A 20,331-nucleotide genomic window follows, 5' to 3' on the forward strand; every position below is an offset into this window, starting at 1 on the left:
TACAACTTCAATAGGCCTGTATGACAATTATGATCACATTTGAGAAAACAATTAAACTTTGTTGGGAGATAAGAAGATCATTTGGTTACGGGTTTTGCTGATGTTTGTTTCACCAGTGACCACACAGTGTCGCTGTGGTTATATTTACATGTCTCTCTTTTACTTTTCATACGATATTGTCTTGTGTCCATTGTGGGGTTCTTTCCTGGTTCTTTCACGTGACGGTGCAGCGCTATCTCTCTTCCCTTTTATTCGTTATTAGGTATCTCTTTCCTATTTGGTTGTGCTATTATTATCTCTTATCAAAGAAATTATAACCATAATTATTATGCTATATTAATAATAGTAACATATATAAAAAGTTACATAACAAAATAAAAGGTGCAAAAACATGATAGCCATCCAACATCATGCATTTTTTATTATTATTTATGCCAAAATCAACTTAGGCTACATTATACTAACTACACCGATATAGGCTTACAATAAGAGCAACATAAATAAATAATAATACAAAAGCTAGAAAAAAACATTTATATGAGGCTAAACATTAAACGTAGTTTTTGACATTTTATTTATTTTTATTTTTATTTTTATTTGTTTATTTTTTTGTCCCCATTGTGGACATATTTATTGTCTACCAAAAGAACTGACAGTATAGATTCTCACCTAAAAATGTGCAGTTATGTATATACCAAGAGCAAACTGAATATTAGAATTTGAGTTGCAATAAAGAAAAATATTAGAATTTTTATTCAGATTTCCCCCCTGAGAGGAACATAACTAGGTAGGTTCCAAATGTTTTGGCAAACAACTTCACAAAAAAAAAAGTTCAATCGTTACAGAGCTTTTTTCCATCTATATTTAACATAAAGTGTGCCGTCACAAAAGTAACATTTAAGTTTTCAGTGTAACAACCATTATCTTGTCACATGTTACGCCCTCACGTAATCTACGTCACAGACGTCCAGCTGGCGGGAGTGTAGTGTAGTGTAGTGTAGTGTACAGCAGCCCTTCAAACACTATCACGCAGAGTATCGTTCTTTTAAAGTTTGTTTCGTTTAAATAATCATTTTATTTGTGGAAATGATTGGACAGAAAAGTATCACCTCGTTTTTTTCGCCAGTATCCAAAAAAAGAAATCTGGACGAGATACTTACATGCCTAGGGGATGCAACAGATCATGTGAGTAAAATAGGCTTTATTCTGACGTGACTGGATATGCCTACACATTTCGCAGGAATTATGAATGAAAGTGGCTGTGTTTTATTTATCTGTTGAACATGTTGTCATTTATTTAGCAAAATAGAATAGGCTCTGATTGAAACCTCGCTATTTTATCCTTCCCGCTAAAATTTACACAAATCCGGAAGTAGTTTTACGTCACTTGCCTAAACAAACTCTACTAGTGTAGAGTGCGGATTATTTCAAACAACTTAGTGCGAAAATGTGTTGAGTCAGTGAAAACGAAATAATTTAACGTCAATATCACGTCTGTTAGTTTAACTTGGTTGTATTTAAGTTAACTGATTTTCTTGAATTATGACCGCGAATGCACCACGTGGTAAATGGCTAAATATTATCGTATCATTTGCATGTAATTTACGCTTTAAATTGGCATCAAAACTCCGATGCATTTTGAGAAAACATCCTATAAGCAATGTTTTCCAACATAGTTTGCCTTAGGTTTTTAAATGTACAAATGTCCGGTCTTTTTGTCAAGCGAACACTGAGTTCAACCAAATATATTAAAATATTGTCTCAGGAGAAAAAACAAAAGTTGGAGCGCGACGATGTTACATCACCACTGTCCCTGAGTCCTGCGCAACTTGAACGGATATCCAAAAACAAGAAGGCGGCTCTGGAAAGGCTCGCTGCAAACCAAGCTGAACCGAACGGGATTGGAGAGAGCTGGAAGAAAGCGCTCAGCGCAGAATTCGGAAAGCCCTACTTTAAATTAGTAAGTAACTAACTAACACATGAAAAACTTATTTAATTTCTGACTTTCGGAAATGAAGAGTAATACAATAGTGTTTCACTTTCACAGTTAATGTCTTTTGTTGCTGAGGAGAGGCAAAAACACACCATCTATCCACCTGAAAATGAAGTTTTTACCTGGACACAAACATGTGACATAAAAGACGTAAGTTGGGTATCATGTTCATATGTTAGGCAGGTCAAAATGATTGGTTGTTTTCTGGCCTCTTATCAGTGTTGGGAAGGTTACTTTGGAAATGTAATAGGTTACAGATTACAAGTTACCCTATTTAAAATGTAATAGTAGTGTAACTTTTTCAATAACTTTATTAAAGTAATGTAACTGATTACCTTTGATTACTTTTTGATGACTTTTAAAAATCTCTAATAAATGTTTATTTGCAACCGTTAATAATTTTCAAACATTTACACCATGCAGGTTTAACCTTAAAGTAGAGCTCAGTACTGTCAGACTTTCACCATCCTTCATCACTTGAATTAAGATGATCAAATTTGAACATCCACCACACAATCAGACTTTAGTTCTGCATTTTACTTTAAGATTGATCTGAAGTTCAATGCAAATTTAAAATCATAAGAAATTGTTTAGTGAAACTTTTTTTGAAACCAAATCTTTGCATAATTCCAGGAAACACTGCTTCTAACAATAGTTTGGAAAGAAAAATAGTTAATTAAAAAATAATAAATAAAAGCATATACATCAACTCAAATATGTTATATCTAATAAGCATACCTCCTATTCTGTGTACTAAAATCCTGAAACATTGCTGCTCTTTGTATATGATGATAGTTTTCTCAAAACAAGTTAAATCCTCATGAAGTGATTCATGATAGAGATTGTATTTATGTGTTCATGTACTAATATATTGAGACGGCAGAGGTTGAAAACACTCCGAGCTTCAGTAGGCCTATGTATAGTAAATGAAACCGCATGTCTGCATCAATTTCCATGAGGGGTGGACTGGGAAAAAAATTCAGACTAGGAAATCTCAAACTCATACAAACAAATTCATGGACAACACTATTTTTTTTATGGACCTCACATAAAAAAGTTTTAAATATTTAGTTTGGGGACATGCAAAATAATTAAAAGTTCTCTCCTGAACTGCACCTTCACTTCCATTTTTCTTTTCAGTCTCTTTATTTTGCCCTGTTATCCATCTCTCTCATGACTTTAATACTCAAGATTTAACAAAACTATACTTTCTAAATTGCCTACATGTCAAAATGGGTGCATCACTTCAATATATTTATAGAAAAATCCTAATCATGTTTTTCCCTTACAAAAATTTACCATGCTTTTATTATAAAAAAGTACATTAACCGTGTTTTATTTATTTGCAAATGGATTACCATTTGTATTTGTTTTTAAATAAATAAATGTGTAAAATATTTTTTAATTTGTGGCATGGTTTAACAATAGTAACCTTTTGTCTCTGGATTTGTAGCAAAATATTAAAACATTAATTTTCGTAAGGTGTAGTTGTAATAAAATCTCATTATTTTTCAGCTAAATTACTACTGTAACATTACAATAGATAATATTGATGTCGTTTATACATTATTTTGAGTGAGTGTGATCAATGTGCTGTTGCTCTTTGACTAAGTGAACAAATACAAAACTACAATAGCATCTTTACAGATGAAACTGACCTGCACTTGAAACCCTGAACAGAAGTGGCGCTTCTCTACTCCAGCTGTGCGCTTCAGTCCACTCCGGTCTCTCTTTCTCGCATTGATTACTCGGAGTCTGATCCAAACCGTTTGGCGGAGGCGCGGAGAGCGCACGAGTCACGACTAACCGATCCATGATTTATTAGAGATTTAATTATCGAATGGCGGATTCGGAAATGATCGCTTTTGTACATTCGGCAGGCAATTATACAATAATAATATTAAAATAGCGGGGCAAATCGTCTGCCAGGCCACCGGGAATTGTCCCGGTTCTCCCGATGTCCGGTCCGCGCCTGATTTCCACAGACACGCAGAACGTGCAGGATTCATAATGTCTTTTGCGGCTTAATATTCACAGACACTAGTCCATGCTTTGATTCAAGTGTACTGACCGTGTGTTTCAGAAGAAATCATTTAAATCTGTATGTGGATGTGTGAAATATTCATATGTTATCCCCTTTGTAATCTTAAAAAATTTCATAAGTAACTGTAATTTAATTACTCATTTTTTCTTAGTAATTGTAACTGATTACAGTTACATTTATTTTGTAATTAAATTACGTAACGCCGTTACATGTAACTAGTTACTCCCCAACACTGCCTATTATCCATAGCAAAACTTGTGACAAAAAAAAAAACTGACCACAAAGCCAATGGCTCTTAATTTATTTTTATTTTTTTGACTGATTACATTATAGCCAGGTTAAGATGGTTGTTCAGAAGCATAACTTGTACGCAATGCTTATGTTCTTTCTTTTACTTGTAAAGACCACATGATGTTAAGTTTTGTTATTTTTTGTTTATTAGCTTTACAGTCATCCCTTCATTGCACACACAGGCTTATAATTGCAGATAACTAATTAGATTGTTCATGTTTTCAGCTTTAAGATGCATTTTTGTATATTTGATAATCAGCAGTATTTTTCTGAAACATGGTCCAGTCAGTAGTTAAACAGACATTTAGAAAATGTCTGTAAGATGTTTATGATTTAGAATGTATAAAAACTTTTTTTTTTTTAAATCAGCTTATCAATTCCAAGTGACCTGCTTATTAAGGTGATAGGTCACCCTAAAAGGGAATGGAATTATTTGCTTAATCTCATATTGTTTCAAACCTGCATGACTGACTTTTGAGAAACATAAAAGAAGATCTGCTGAAGAGAGTAATACAGGTTTGGAACAACTTAAAGGTATAGTTCACCCCCAAAATGAAAATTGTCATTAATTACTCACCTTCATGTTGTTCCAACCCCTAAGACCTTCGTCCATCTTCGGAACACAAATTAAGATATTTCTGATGAAATCTGAGAGCTCTCTTAACCCTCCCATAGACAGCAACACAACTGAAATGTTCCCAGTCCCAGAAACATAGCAAGGATATTGGGAAAACAGCCCATGGGTCATCAGTGGCTCAACTTCAATTTGTGAATCTACGAAAAACAAAAATAACTTTATTTAACAATTCTTCTCCCCCAGTTACCCTCTTCGGCCATTTTGGAGAGTACCATGACACTTGTGCTCACTTTCCTCAGAACACAATCAACACAATTCAGTGTTGTTTACTTTCAGGAAAAAACACAAGCATGCTGAATGTAAACAACGGTGATTAGACAAGAATTGTTGAATAAATTAAGTTATTTTTGTTTTCGTAGTTTTGCAAAGTTGATGTTGAGCCACTGATGTCACATGGACTGTTTTACTGATGTCCCTGCTACATTTCAGGGACTGGGACCATTGCAGTTGCGTTGGTGTCTATGCAGGGTCTGAGAGCTCTCCGATTTTATGAAAAAATATATTAATTTTTGTGTTCTGAAGATGAACAAAGGTCTTACAGGTTTGGAATGACATGAGGATGAGTAAATAATGACAATACAAAATTTTGGGTGAACTAACTCTTTAAGGGTAAGTAGATTACGTCAGGATTTTCTGTTTGGGTGAACTATCAATTTAACAGACATCTTGGAGGTTTGATGTTTGGGTCTGTATGCAAGTGTAATCCTAAGCATTGATGGGTCATTTTTAAAAGATATATCCATTCAAAAATGACAGTTAGGAACCAATCAAATTAATCGGTTATGAAACAAATTCAGCTATAAAGCAGCTCTACAGAAGTCAGTGATGTCATTAACTCGGTTCAATTCTGATTATGTTCTCATCTGATAGTGTGTAGTCAAACTGATATATTTAGAAATATTCCATTCCGGATACTCTAGAGAGTTGCCTTGAGTAATTTTATTAACCATTTGTACAAAATTATGTTCAAAACATGCCAAGGTGTTTGCTCTTTAAATACTGCATGGTTTTCTAAGAATATAATAATGTTTTCCTTGTGATGGTAGGTTAAGGTTGTGATTCTTGGCCAGGATCCTTATCATGGACCTAACCAGGCTCATGGGCTTTGTTTCAGCGTGCAGAGACCTGTGCCGCCTCCACCAAGGTATTGCCCTGCAGTCATCAAGTCAAGTCAGTGTTTATTTTTATAGTGCTTTTCACAATACACATAATTTCAAAGCAGCTTTACAGACTGGAGTACCTTATTTTGACATGTTTCAAATACTAATTTCATAGTATAAATGTTTTCTTTAGTTCATGGGTGCCAAATTCAGTTCCCTGGAGGACCAAAGCCCAAAGTTTTCAAGTCAAGTCACCTTTATTTATATAGCCCTTTAAACAAAACAGATTGTCAAAGCAGCTGAACAACATTAATTAGGAAAACAGTGTGTCAATAATCCAAAATGACAGTTCAAGGCAGTTCATCATTTAATTCAGTGATGTCATCATCCAGCTCAGTTCAGTTTAAATATTATCTGTGCTATCATTTGCAATCAAGTCAACGATATCCAAAAGATTTGTCCAAAGGTGTCCAGTCCTGCTCCTGGAAGCCTAGAATCTAAGTTTGATCTAACGCACATTCGACTGAAACGTTTTAGTAATTCTGGAGACCTTGATTAGCTGGTTCTTCAGTGTTTAATTAGGTTTGGAGGTAAACTCTTAAGAACGCTGTCCCTGCTGAATCAGGATAGGACGCCCTGATTTTTATATATATATATGTATGTATTTGTATTTGTTTCTGCCTTTGTTTTGGCCGCTGAAGCATGGTAGCGGGCTTTGTTCTGAATGCACATTATTTCGTGAAACGTTTGCTTATTCCTCATTTCATTTATTTAGACAAATAACTGACCAGCAAAAAAATGCATTAAAATTAAGATACAAATTATACCAAAAGAAATATGTTCCAAAGAAAAGAATTCTAAAAACAAAACATATGAAGTGGTCAAAAAATTATGTCTGACCCACTTCCCTTCTTCCACTTCCCTTCTACCACAAACAAATAATATTTAGACATAAATAATATACAAGAAAATAAATTCTTAAATGGCCACAACTATATATATATATATATATATATATATATATAGAGAGAGAGAGAGAGAGAGAGAGAGAGAGAGAGAATTAAAATTATTATTGTTGGATAAATATTTAGACTCCCCCCAGTAGTCTGTTTTATTCAAACATTTATAGACATTTTTGAATTTAGATACAGAAAATTTAAACTTTGACTGTCAAATTGAAACACTGTGTCCTAACCAGACTTGACACAATAAAAAATGTTGTTGTTTTTTTTTTTTGTCCCAACCACCCATGACAGCGACAGTGGATTCTGTTTTAGAAACTGTATTATTAAAAAGATACGACAGCTAAAACGACAAACTATGACAGTGATAATCTCAGGTGCTTTATTCAATGTTAAAATGTATCCCGCAAGCCACCTATTGAGAAGCCCTGGTCTAAATATACTGTTAGCATTTGGCTAGCTATGTTACTGTATTGTTGGGATAAACAGTGTCTTTTGAGTTCCAGATTTACAGATGAGGTGGATGTAGGTTTTTAGGCTTTATAAAAACCATGAGGAGTAATGCTGGATCTAGAAGGACCTGGTGTCCTTGGGATAAAACCTCCAGGTTGAGAAAGGCAATCAAAGACCAATTCCTGTCAAGCATAACACTCAGGTTCTTAAGTGTAGAAAACAATGAAAGTAATGAGACAACCACTGAGTGACAAATTATATTCTAGCATCTTACGTTTACAGGCCTTTGTCCTGCTAATCATATCTCTTGTCTTTTAAAAGTCACTGAGCATAAAAGCACAAGAATATGGGCTAGATGATTGTTAGTTTTTTGATACAATGATTTTATGACACTTTTTCTGTTCACAGCTTGGTGAACATCTTTAAAGAACTGGCTTCAGACATTGAAGGATTTGAGCAACCTGGTCACGGAGATCTTACAGGATGGGCAAAGCAAGGTGTGCATCCTCTACTTTCTCCTCTTCACGGAGTACATGTTAAAGGGATAGTGTACCCAAAAATTAATTAGGCCTACTCACCCTCTTGATGTTCCAAACCTATAAGACCTTCATTCATCCTTTTTTTTTTTTTTTATTGAACAAAGTAAATATCAGATTAACAAAAAAGGAGTCCCAAAAACAGAAATATCTGATTAATCGTCCATATCTCTGTTTATAACACAACCAAAGCAACGACTGATGCATTTGTATTGCATTCCAAAGAGCTCCCTTATTAGCACCATAGTGGAAAAATGAAAGTATCAGTGCTGACTGACCCGGATCGGCACGGAATGAAACACATTCGGCCCGATAGTGGAAAAGCAGCTTATAAATCGCCCATGGGTGAACGTCATGATTCAGTTCATCTGGAAGAGAAGGCAAAAATGCCAAAGACCTCAGATGTGGGAGCACTTTAAGGGTGCTTTTTACACTAGCACTTTTGTTGCCCAACCGGGTTCGATTGACGTTAGAGTTTGGTTCGTTTGGATGATTTGAACACTGTCTTCCGAACTCCAGTGTGCACCCACGGACCGTACCCGAGTCAGCTTAAAAACGGTGGTCAGGTTTACAGTTCATGTGAACTCTGGTAGGGTTTGCTGCTGCTCTGGTTCGGACCAGGCAAGCAAACCAAGTGTGAAAGCACCCTAAATTGCATGAGGACAAGACAAAGGCAATACAACAGCACATTGAGAGAAAAATCACCTATGTTCTCTAACTTGTACGCCTATAGTCAGGGGTGCAGATAAGTGGTCTGCATGTGCGACCAAAATAAAAAATGTATATAAACGTTCTGACAGCGCATTTGCGTACCGACATGGTTGACAGCTGTTAATACACAATTACCATTTTAGATCACAAACTGTACTATATAAGTTTTATTTTCAACCTGAAAGCATAAATCTAGGCTATGCCATGCCGTTTTCAAAGCACAATGCAAAACTGTGACATTCATACACTGACGCTCTTTAATCAGCAGCAGTGGTAAATCCGGAAGCGCGGATACTTACTTGCCGGCAACCTGCCAAAATAAAAGCCTGCTGATTTTAAGTTTGAATATAATGAAAACGCTTATATTTTTAGACACTTTTATCCAAATCGACTTAAAATTGGGGAATACGTAAAGCGAAATTTCTTAAAGAAGCAAACAAAGAAAGTAGTAGTAAATATTAGCATTTTATTTTTAAGTTTACTATAAAATACTGTATTTTCCACACTATAAGGCACACTGGATTATAAGGCGCATAGAGTAGAAGATACTGCAGTCAAACGTTTGACTGGGTTTGCGTTATGCATCCACTAGATGGAGCTGTGCTAAAGGGAATGTCAACATTTTGACAGTGCCTTGATCCATATATAAGGCGCGCTGGATTATAAGGTGCACTGACGTTGTTTGAGAAAATTAAAGGCTTTTAAGTGCGCCTTATAGTGCAGAAAATACGGTAAATGTATTTGTATTTAATACCAGGATTGCCTTTTATTTTTAATAATATTATCACACATTATTATTTAATTTACTATTATTTTATTTTAAAAAACTAAATAAAGTGCAATAATATTATAACTATTAGTAATTCATTTTTTATAGTTATATTTAATGGATCACGCTATATGCAGTGTGAGGACCAAACCAAATCTCCAACCATGCTGTAAAAAATTATGTGCACCACTGCCTATAGTATAATGTTGGTGTAAAAAAAAAAAAAAGAACATGTCCTCCATGTTAATCAGTAATTTTACACATGAAAAAAAATTGCACCTAATTTACTTGAAAAATACTTGCGATACGGCAGCCATAAAAAAAAAAAAAAAACATACGGTAGCCCAGCCTAATGATAATTTGTCTATATTAAAAGTCAAGTTCTTCTGTAGGGTTTTCTGTAGATTCCTGCCTTTTTATTAGAGAGAGAAATGTTCAGCCCCTCCCTCCGAAGCTTCCAATATTCAGTGTTAATTACTATCGAAGCTTCGAAGCTCAAAAAGTGTTATTCGGATCAGCCCCAATTAATTTGCATGACCAGTTGTTCTTTTTGCAATTCATCTAGTTGACAGTTGACTTCAATTTATCCATTATCCAGCAGTTTGTCTCTGGCAGTGTTTTTGTTGTTGTTGGGGTTTTTTTTTTTTTTTTTTTTTTGTAAGTCAGTGGATAGAAAGATGTCTGATCCAGCCATCATTTTAATTTTTAAAGTGAGGACACAAAATGGCATCTCTACCTGTATGAAATGTTATCAGGTGCTGAAACTTTAGCAAATCATGTGAAAATGTTGGCCAGTCCCATTAAAATCCATGACTTGCATTTAAATTAATGTATGCTAATTCTGAAGACATGTCCTTTGTCCTTTTTATTATTTTTATTTTATTTATTTTGCTCATAGGTATAGAAGCTAATTTTCTTGAGCATGTAAATGTGACATTTTTTCATGAATGTCTTTTGTAGGAGTTCTGTTGCTGAACGCTGTGCTGACTGTGCGTGCACACCAGGCCAACTCTCACAAAGACAAGGGGTGGGAGACTTTCACTGACGCTGTGATACACTGGCTCAGCACTAACATGCAGGGTCTTGTTTTTATTCTCTGGGGCTCTTATGCGCAAAAGAAGGGGGCTGCCATCGACAAGGTATGTTGTGTGATTCTTTGTTTATAAATGAAATAATATCCAGCTTAAATATATGAACATATTTCAATATATCCAATAAATATTCCAAACAGACAGTCAGTTTTTAGTTTTTTTTTATTGTTGTCTTATAGAAACGACACAATGTTCTGCAAACAGTCCACCCTTCGCCACTGTCTGCTCACCGTGGCTTCTTTGGATGTAAACATTTCTCAAAGACCAATGAACTGCTGAAGAAATCAGGAAAGAAGCCCATTGACTGGAAAGCTTTGTGATGGCTTCCATTTGCGATTGTAGGTGGAATGCTATCTTGCCCTGTTTCAAAAGTTACCTTTGTTTATATTCATTTCCTGCAAAAATGACCCATACCTTCGTTCTGAATACATATATATTCTTTTTCAAGAGAAGTTTTTGGTTTATTTTACTAAAGTTCTGTCCATTTTTCCATATTTTCCTTTTAGATGTTATTGTTGTTGTTTTAAAAGTACAACACTAATAGCGAATGTTTGTAATGCTTGTTAACACAATAAACTATTTTTCTACACAATGTTATGTGCACTTTGCGTTGATGGTATAATTTTAACTAGAATGGGAAATCTCAGGAAAATCTCAGGTTAAAAGCTTTGGATGGATAATAGAAAAGCAAACTCAGCAAATAGGTATTAATAATGTTAATATTAGTCTTACAGTAGCATTGCCAGTATCTCCACCTTGGTTTTTCTCAATGCCTTCTGTGGATCTCCAGTACCGGTAATTAAAACTGTAAAGGATTAACAAAATAAAGTTCCTAAAGCGATAGTAGTGCAACAGCATCTTCAGAGTGAATATTTCCACTTTTTACAAATGTTTACAAATGGTTCCAAAGATCCAGTAACTGGAAGAAAAGCTGCAGCTACAAACCCGATTCCAACAAAGTTGGGACACTGTAAAAATTGTGAGTAAAAAAGTAATGGAATAATTTACAAATCTCAAACTTATATTTTATTTACAATAGAATATAGATAACATCAGATGTTGAAAATGAGATATTTTGAAATATGCCAAATATTGGCTCATTTTGGATTTCATGAGAGCTACACATTCCAAAAAAGTTGGGACAGGTAGCAATAAGGCCGGAAAAGTTAAATGTACATATAAGGAACAGCTGGAGAACCAATTTGCAACTTATTAGGTCAATTGGCAACATGATTGGGTATAAAAGAGCCTCTCGGAGTGGCAGTGTCTCTCAGAAGTCAAGATGGGCAGAGGATCACCAATTCCCCTAATGCTGCAGCAAAAAATAGTGGAGCAATATCAGAAAGGAGTTTCTCAGAGAAAAATTGCAAAGAGTTGGAAGTTATCATCATCTACAGTGCATAATATCATCCAAAGATTCAGAGAATCATGAACAATCTCAAGGCCAGAAAACCATACTGGATGCCCCCAATCTTTGTGGCAAAGTGGAAAACTGTTCTGTGGTCAATTATTTTTTTTTTTTTGGAAAACTGGGATGCCATATCATCTGGACTAAAGAGGACAATGAAAACCCAAGTTGTTATCAGCGCTCAGTTCAGAAGCTTGCATCTTTGATGGTATGGGGTTGCATGAGTGTGTGTGTCATGGGCAGCTTAAAAGTTATAAGTTGTTATAAAAAGAAGAGGGGATGCCACACAGTGGTAAACATGACCTTGTCCAAACTTTTTTGAGATGGGTTGATGCCATGAAATTTAAAATCAACTTATTTTCCCTTAAAATGCTAAATTTTCTCATGTTATAACATTTGATATGTCATCTATGTTGTATTCTGAATAAAATATTGAAATTTTAAACTTCCACATTGCATTATGTTTTTATTCACAATTTGTACAGTGTCCCAACTTTTTTGGAATCGGGTTTGTATGTATATCCCTCTTTCTAAATCTAAAGCTGTAAAAAGAATCACTAATGATATATCTGTATATACTGCAAGTTGGTGGAAAGTTTGATAGCATTACAGTGGGTAGAAGTTAAATCATCTTCTGTAGTAATTTGCTCCAATTCGTTTTCAGTTCTTGCTAGTTTAAGTTGAAAATTGGATTCAAGACAAGATATATTAATAGAAATTTTACCAAATCTGTATAGACTTTGCCAATTGAGGCTTAGCAGTGTTTTTATGTAATGCTAATGTTGGTGTGGAGGGTAACGAGGATGTGGACGATAGATAGCCAAACAGGCCCTTAAACAATGTTATTGATTTAGAAATACCTGTGGGTAAATCTGAATTGAAAGACTTAATTAAAACAGATATTAAAAATATTTGGCAGGAGAGGTGGGATAAAGGAAATAAAGGTTGTCGTATATTATACAAAAACAAGTTGGATTGGTTAGAATTAGTTATGGCAACAGAAAGGAAGATACAGTCATTTCTCATCTGAGAATTGGTCATTCTGCTCTCAACAAATCACTTCAAATAATAGGGAAACATGGCTCAGGTCAGTGCAATAAATGTGGACTTCCAGAAACTGTAGAGCATGTAATAATCAGTTGGATGGCATATGAAAGGGAAATAATTCAATTGAAAAATTATTTAATTTGTGTTGGCATGCATTTTTTTACTTTGCAGAATATACTTAACAGTTCTTTCAAAGGATATGAAGCAACAAAGTTATATAAGAAAATATAGAAAGTTAGGGTAGGTTGTAATAAATAACAGTTGTTTTTTCTGTCTCTCTTCTGCTATCAATGCCTCACACTCCATCCCAGTGGGTGGCGGAATATGCACCAAAGCTGGTTAACCAACCGCCATTAAACGTCAAAAGAAAGAAATAAACATTACCGCTAAACAAGTAATTCACAGAGGAACACAGTGTTTTGACAGACTTGCACAGTTGCTGTCCTCATAGTGTTTCAAGAGCTTATTATTAGTGTTAGTGGGTGTGCTCTCGAGACAACCAATCGCGCGCTTCTGTCATCGCATCGCAACGCAACGATTGTATTGAGTTCACCAAATGGGGTGGAGGTGTGGAGTGATGATGGAAGGAAGTAGCGTAGATTCCGGAAGTGATCCGGAAATGGAGGATGTGGATAGTGGAGGCGGCGAGAATGGAAGTAGTAAGTGGAGTGTAGTAGAAAATCGGAAAAGAAAGAAACAATCTTCAGAATCGGGTAGTGAGAAAGGAAATCTCCAGACTAGAAGAAGGAAAGAGGAATATAAGGTATTGTTGAAGTTTGTTGACTCTGTAAATGCGATTAATCCGTTGAAGCTGACGAAAACATTGAAAGAAATGATAGGGACAGTTGAAAGCATTACGACTTTGAGGGATGGCAATCTGTTGTTGTTTTGTAAAGACAGTAGGCAGCAAAAATCAGCTCTGGGTATAAAATCGATGATTGGACATAAGGTGTTGTGCTCGATACCGGAAGAAAAGAATTGGGTTAGAGGTGTTGTAACAGGGATTCCGACAGATGTCACGGAGGAGAAGATTAAAAGAAATATCACGGGAGCAGCAGTAAAGTTTGTTAAACGGCTCAAGTGTGTTAGAAATAACGAGAAGATGGATAGCCTCTCAGTAATGATAAACTTTGATGAAAATAAAATGCCAGAGAAAGTTTATTTAGGATTTGTAAGATATGCAGTAAGACCATACGTTCCTCCGCCGCTAAGATGTTATAAGTGTCAAAAATTCGGTCATGTAGCGGCAGTATGCAGAGGTAAGCAGAGATGTGCGCGGTGTGGAGGTGAACATGAGTACGGCAAATGTGGGCAAGGTGTAAATCCTAAATGCTGCAACTGTGGTGGGGATCATAGTGCAGGATACGGTGGTTGTCAGGTACGGAAAAAGGCAGTCAAGGTTCAAAATGTTAGAACGACAGAAGGAATAACATACGCTGAGGCATTGAAGAAAGTAAACCAGATTCCTAAAACAAATGAAAATATGAATGAAGAAATTCATTCAAAACAACAGAGTAAAGAACAAAGAGATGAAAAGGTAGTAGTGGATGATAAAGTGGCATTTGTAACATTTATCGCTGAAGTAGTGAACTGTTCAGCTCAAACTGAAAGCAGGACTGAAAGAATTAAAATCATTATCAGAGCTGCAGAAAAGTACTTGGATCTGGGGAATGTTACTGTTGACATGATAAATGAAAGGCTCAAGATTCCAACATTAAATAGTCAAGCAGTAAATAGTCAGACAACATGTGGTGGATCTTAATGGTGTTATATATTTTGCAATGGAATGCAAGAAGTTTGATTGCAAATGGACAGGAGTTTAAGAAATTTATAGCAGACCAAGAGAAAGGCCCAGATATTATATGTATACAGGAAACTTGGCTTAAGTCACAATATAACTTTCTAATACATGGATATACTACTATTCGGAGGGATAGACAACAAGGGAATGGAGGTGGAGTAGCTACTTTTATAAAGCAAGGAATCGGGTATAAAACAGTTGAGGTAGATGGGGAAGTAGAAGTTGTGGTGGTGGAAATATGGGAAGGATCAAGGTGTATTAGAGTAATTAATTTTTACAATCCATGTGATAGGTTAAGCAAGGATATTCTAGAAAGTATAGGAGGAAATGAAAGTCAAAAAATGGTGTGGTGTGGTGATTTTAACGCTCATAGTTCAATATGGGGAAGCGCAAAAACAGATTATAATGGTAAGATCATTGAAGATATGCTAGATTGGGGAAGATTAGTGTGCATTAATGATGGAAGTCATACTAGAATTGATTTGAATAAGGGAAGGCATTCGGTATTAGACTTGACAATAGTATCTGAAAGTTTAGCGAGTAAATGTGAATGGAAAGTACTAAAACAAAGTACTGTAGGAAGTGATCATTTTCCTATTTGCAGTAAAGTTGGAGTAGATATAGAACAAAGAGTGGGGGAAAGAATGCCTAGGTGGAGGTTCAAGTCAGCGGATTGGGATAAGTATAAGGAGTTATGTGGAAGCAAAATGAAGGACATTAGTAAATGTATAGAAGATGTTGATGTTTTTAATAATGAAATATGCAAGGTTCTTCAGAGTACAGCAGTAGAAGTAATAGGTAAGAGGAAGGCAGGCAGCAGGAAGAAAGTTATGCCATGGTGGAACGAGGAGTGTAGTGAGGCAACAAAAAGGAGAAATAAAGCACTCAAGAAGGTAAGAAGGTCACTTAATTATAATGATTTAATAAGTTATAAAAGGGCACAAGCTATAGTGAGAAGAGTCATTCGGACATCTAAAAGAAATTATTGGAGGGAATTTTGTAATAGAATAGGGGAAGACATTGAAATAAGTGAGTTATGGAATATGATACGAAAGATGGGAGGGATACAAAGAGGTTACAACATACCTGTATTAGAATATAATAATAGACAAATTATATCTGAAAGCGGTAAAGCAGAGGTATTTGCAGAAACATTCGTTAAAATTCATAGTAATTCGAATTTATCAGAGGATGCGAGGAAAACTAGGGACCAGATACTAAGTAAATATCCTCATTTATTCGAGGAAAAGGGACTTTCAGGAAGTACAATGGATTCAGAGTTTAATTTGTACGAATTGAAAAAAGCGCTTGCAGGGGTTAAGCAAACATCTCCAGGCAGAGATGACATTTGTTATGAGATGGTAAAACATTTATCAGAGACAGCATTAGAGACAATTTTGAGGCTTTTTAATAAGGTTTGGGAGTTAGGAAAGTTACCAAATGACTGGAAGCATGGTGTCATAGTGCCAATTCCAAAACCAGGCAAAGATCATACACAGCCAAATAATTATAGACCTATAGCTTTAACGTCTAATCTATGCAAAATAATGGAGCGTATGGTCATGAGTAGATTAGTATATGTCATTGAAAGGGATAATATTTTATCACCTTATCAAAGTGGATTTAGGAAAGGACGTAATACAATGGACTCAGTACTGTGCCTGGAATCTGAAATAAGAAAGGCTCAGGTAAATAAGGAAGCTTTAGTTGGGGTATTTTTTGATGTTGAAAAAGCTTATGACATGATGTGGAAAGAGGGACTTTTAATTAAGTTAGAAAAAATGGAAATTAAAGGAAGAATGTATAACTGGATCAGGGATTTCCTGTTTAACAGAACTATACAAGTAAGAGTAAGTACTGCTTTTTCTCAGATACACACAATAGAGAATGGAACACCTCAGGGAAGCGTTAGTAGTCCAATTCTGTTTAATATTATGATTAACGACATCTTTACAAAGGTTGATAGGGGCATTGGAAGATCTTTATATGCGGATGATGGAGCACTGTGGAAAAGAGGGCGTAATGTAAAGAATGTGGAAAGATGTTTGCAGAATGCCGTTAAAATGGTAGAAAATTGGGCAAATGAATGGGGATTTCGGTTTTCAGTAGATAAAACGCAGGTAATTTGTTTTGCAAAAAGGAAAAGTAACCCTACCATTAACATCAGATTGTATGGACAAGAAGTGAAGCAAACAGCAGTTGTGAGGTTTCTGGGTATATGGATGGATTTGAAATTGAATTTTAGTATGCATATCCAGAAACTGGTTGACAAATGCAAAAAAGCATTAAATATCATGAGGTGTTTAGCAGGAGTTGATTGGGGAGCATGTCGCCAGTCTCTTAAAATAATATATTGTGCTCTAATAAGATCAGCAATAGATTATGGCAGTATGGTATATTGCACTGCATCCAAAACACAACTCGTAAAAATAGAGGCAATTCAGTCACAAGCTTTGCGAGTTTGTTGTGGAGCGTTTAGATCCTCTCCAATAACAGCAGTGCAAGTAGAGATGGGTGTAATGCCTCAAGTAATTCGTAGGCTCAAGTTAAAGATGAGGTATTTTATAAGTATAAAGGGACACTTGGACAGTCACCCAGTTAAAATGGTGTTGGAGGATTGTTGGGAATATGGACATAAAAAGTTATCAAGTTTTGGATGGAAGGCCAGTGAGGAAGCCCGGAGAATGGGATTAAGTGACTTCAATGTTGCTCCTACTGTGGCTAGGTCAGCAATTCCTCCTTGGTTTTTCCCAATGCCTTTGATTGATACTCAATTGCTTAAAGAAAAGCATAACAATACAAATGGATTAGGAAATTTTAATATACAGCAATACATTGATCAAAGTTATTATAGTGCAGTTCAAATATACACTGATGGTTCAAAAGATCCAGAATCTGGGAAAACAGCAGTAGCGGTATATATTCCACTTTTTAACATTAGAATAGCAAAAAGAATATCAGATTATCTTTCAGTATTCTCTGCAGAAATTATTGCAATATGTCTAGCGCTTCAGTGGATAGAAGAAATCCAACCAACAAGGGTAGTGATATGTACAGATTCTTTATCCGCACTAAATAGCTTGGAAAGTGGAACATCATCAGCAAGGCAAGACATGATAAATGAAGTAATGCAGAGTCTTTACAGAACAAGACAGTATGGACTTCTGGTGAATCTTGTATGGGTTCCATCGCATATGGGTGTGAAAGGAAATGAGGAGGCTGATAATCAGGCTAAACAGGCATTAAATCATTCACAAATTGACATTGAAGTGGCATTAAGTAAAACAGAAATTAAAGTGATAATAGCTAAACAAATACAGGAAATTTGGCAGAAAGAATGGAATGAAGGAAAGAAAGGTAGACATTTTTACTGCATTCAAGGAAAAGTTGGGTCAGAGAGAAGAAGATTCGGAAACCGGAAAGAGGATGTTTTAATAACAAGAATGCGTATTGGACATTGTTTATTAAATCAAAGCTTACAAAGAATTGGTAAACATGAGAATGGAAATTGTGACAAATGTGGGTTAGTTGAAAATATAGAGCATGTCCTTTTAGAATGCGAAGCTTATGAAAGAGAGCGGTCCCAGTTAAGACATGCTTTAAGAAGTGTAGGAATCAATGAGTTGACACTTCAGGTTCTCCTAGGACAAGGTGCTAAACAATCAAGAGTTTATCATGAGTTATTTATATTTTTAAAGGAAACAGGATTATTTAATAGGATTTAAAACTCCATTATGTGTAAATTTTATATGGATATATATATATAATTTTTTTTTTTTTTTTTTTTTTTTTTTTTTTTTTTTTTTTTTTTTTTTTTTTTTTTTTTTTTTTTTTTTTTTTTTTTTTTTTTTTTTTTAAAGAGTAGATCTAGTTTAAACTTCCTTTCCAAATATGCGCTTCACACTCCATATCAGTAGGTGGCGGGAATGCACCTTTTAAGTTGGTTTGCCAACCGCCATTAAATCCTAGAAGAAGAAGAAGAAGAAGAAGAAGAGTTCACCAAATCACTTCAAGTTACGAGTGATAGCATGGCGGCTAATGTTGGGGGCGTGCAGGAAAGTCGGGACATTTAAACAACTTCTAAAACAATATCACTAAATCCAGTACTAATGGACGAAAGACGTGTCGTGTAATGTGAATGATCAGCACCGCTACAAGTACAGCGCGTATGTTACTTTTAAATATGGCTAACGTTACTCGAGAGACTAGACAATACCGACGGGCCACGATGATAATCAAGCAAGAGCAGGACGACGATTCTGACGCGGAGGAGTCGACTATTTCGTTTAAGAAATCAGAAGGACGCGAGTCGCAGATCATCCACAGCGGTCATTTTATGGTTTCTTCTCCTCATACTGATCACCCGCCAAAGAAAGGTTACGACTTCGACACTGTAAATAAACAAACCTGCCAGACGTATCACTTCGGAAAGACTAGCACGTCGCATCTCTCTATTGATGCTTCCTTGACGAAGCTCTTTGAGTGCATGACGCTTGCCTACAGGTGGGTTAGGTAGTAAACAAAAGATCGATTCACAATCTGTTTAAGCTCCAGTTGGACGGACCACATGAAATATTATTCCACTGTTAATAAAGCATTCATATAAAGATATTAACGCGCTGCTTGCTGGGCACAAAGTTTCTAGACAAATTAGTACGCATTTAATTCTCTAGTCATGAGATGTAAACATTCTTTTGTGATGGTATTGGTGGTGATACAAAATAACAACGTTTCGAATTGGTTTTAGCAAGCAGTTTAAAAGCAGTTTATATATTATATATATACTTGACACTTTGATCTATATACAGTAGTCAACATTTGAAGTGGATCAAAACCTTTCATCAAAGTTGTCCAAAAACCAAAATGCTTTCTTGTCTTAGAACAACTCAGAACTTTTTGATCCACTTCAAATGTTGACTACTATTTATATCTATATATATTTATTTAAAAAAAAAAAAAGTATATCTAAGTCACGTGAACCAATTTTAAAATATCTTGCGTGAACAAGCCTGTTGTTTACATTATTTTTGATAATAAGTTAGAGTGCGTAAATGATGACAGAATTGTCACTTTTTGGGTGACAGTGAAAATTATGCAAGGATTAATACGTTTTACAAAGTAAGAGGGAGAAATTTACTAGACAACTTCACATCAGCAGCATAGAAAATAATATTATTATTTTACTTATGAATGAATTATGCTTGAGAATAAGAGAACAAAACACTTATAATAATTATTTGTTTGTGACAGCCCGTAATTGTATTTGTGATTTTATTTTTTAAGCAATGGCACAGCTTTCGTTTTAGAGTAAAGTTTAATTCTAGAAGATATGGTTAAATCATTCAAATGTTTTTAGCCAAAACAGAACTCATTTTGTTTATTGACATTGCAGAGTGCCACATTTAGCCTGTACAGCGATATTCCAAAGAAATCTGCAGCTTGAATAAGGAGTAATTGACAACATATCTTGAATAATTTTAAGTGACTT

The 20,331-nt window shown here is 35.3% G+C and overlaps 2 protein-coding genes across 6 annotated transcripts in view; both read left to right on the forward strand.

Annotated features, from left to right (window-relative positions):
• The first annotated feature begins 991 nt into the window (after positions 1 to 991).
• On the forward strand, positions 992 to 11,179 carry LOC132140781 (uracil-DNA glycosylase-like). 4 transcript variants are annotated; one of them, XM_059549751.1, is made up of 7 exons: positions 992 to 1,185; positions 1,766 to 1,960; positions 2,048 to 2,143; positions 6,012 to 6,130; positions 7,889 to 7,977; positions 10,457 to 10,635; positions 10,767 to 11,179. In XM_059549751.1, the coding sequence occupies exons 1-7, from the start codon at positions 1,087 to 1,089 to the stop codon at positions 10,905 to 10,907; spliced, it is 918 nt and encodes a 305-aa protein (XP_059405734.1). In that variant the 5' UTR covers positions 992 to 1,086; the 3' UTR covers positions 10,908 to 11,179. The 4 variants fall into 4 exon arrangements, with proteins under 4 accessions (XP_059405734.1, XP_059405737.1, XP_059405738.1 ...); XM_059549754.1 differs by having other exon boundaries at positions 6,012 to 6,109; XM_059549755.1 differs by having other exon boundaries at positions 1,049 to 1,189; positions 1,769 to 1,960.
• Positions 11,180 to 13,419: 2,240 nt separating this feature from the next.
• The window catches only part of LOC132140782 (MLX-interacting protein-like), a 32,749-nt gene continuing 25,837 nt past the window's right edge, over positions 13,420 to 20,331 (forward strand). The window contains exons 1-2 of one of the 2 annotated variants that reach the window (XM_059549758.1): positions 13,420 to 13,609; positions 18,858 to 19,346. In XM_059549758.1, the coding sequence (XP_059405741.1) occupies positions 18,982 to 19,346 (365 nt within the window). In that variant the 5' untranslated portion in view covers positions 13,420 to 13,609; positions 18,858 to 18,981. Of the gene's footprint in view, positions 13,610 to 18,830; positions 19,347 to 20,331 lie in introns of both variants that reach the window. The other variant, XM_059549756.1, reaches the window with a different exon arrangement.

The sequence above is a fragment of the Carassius carassius genome, chromosome 5, assembly GCF_963082965.1.
Source record: "Carassius carassius chromosome 5, fCarCar2.1, whole genome shotgun sequence".
Taxonomy (NCBI): domain Eukaryota; kingdom Metazoa; phylum Chordata; class Actinopteri; order Cypriniformes; family Cyprinidae; genus Carassius; species Carassius carassius.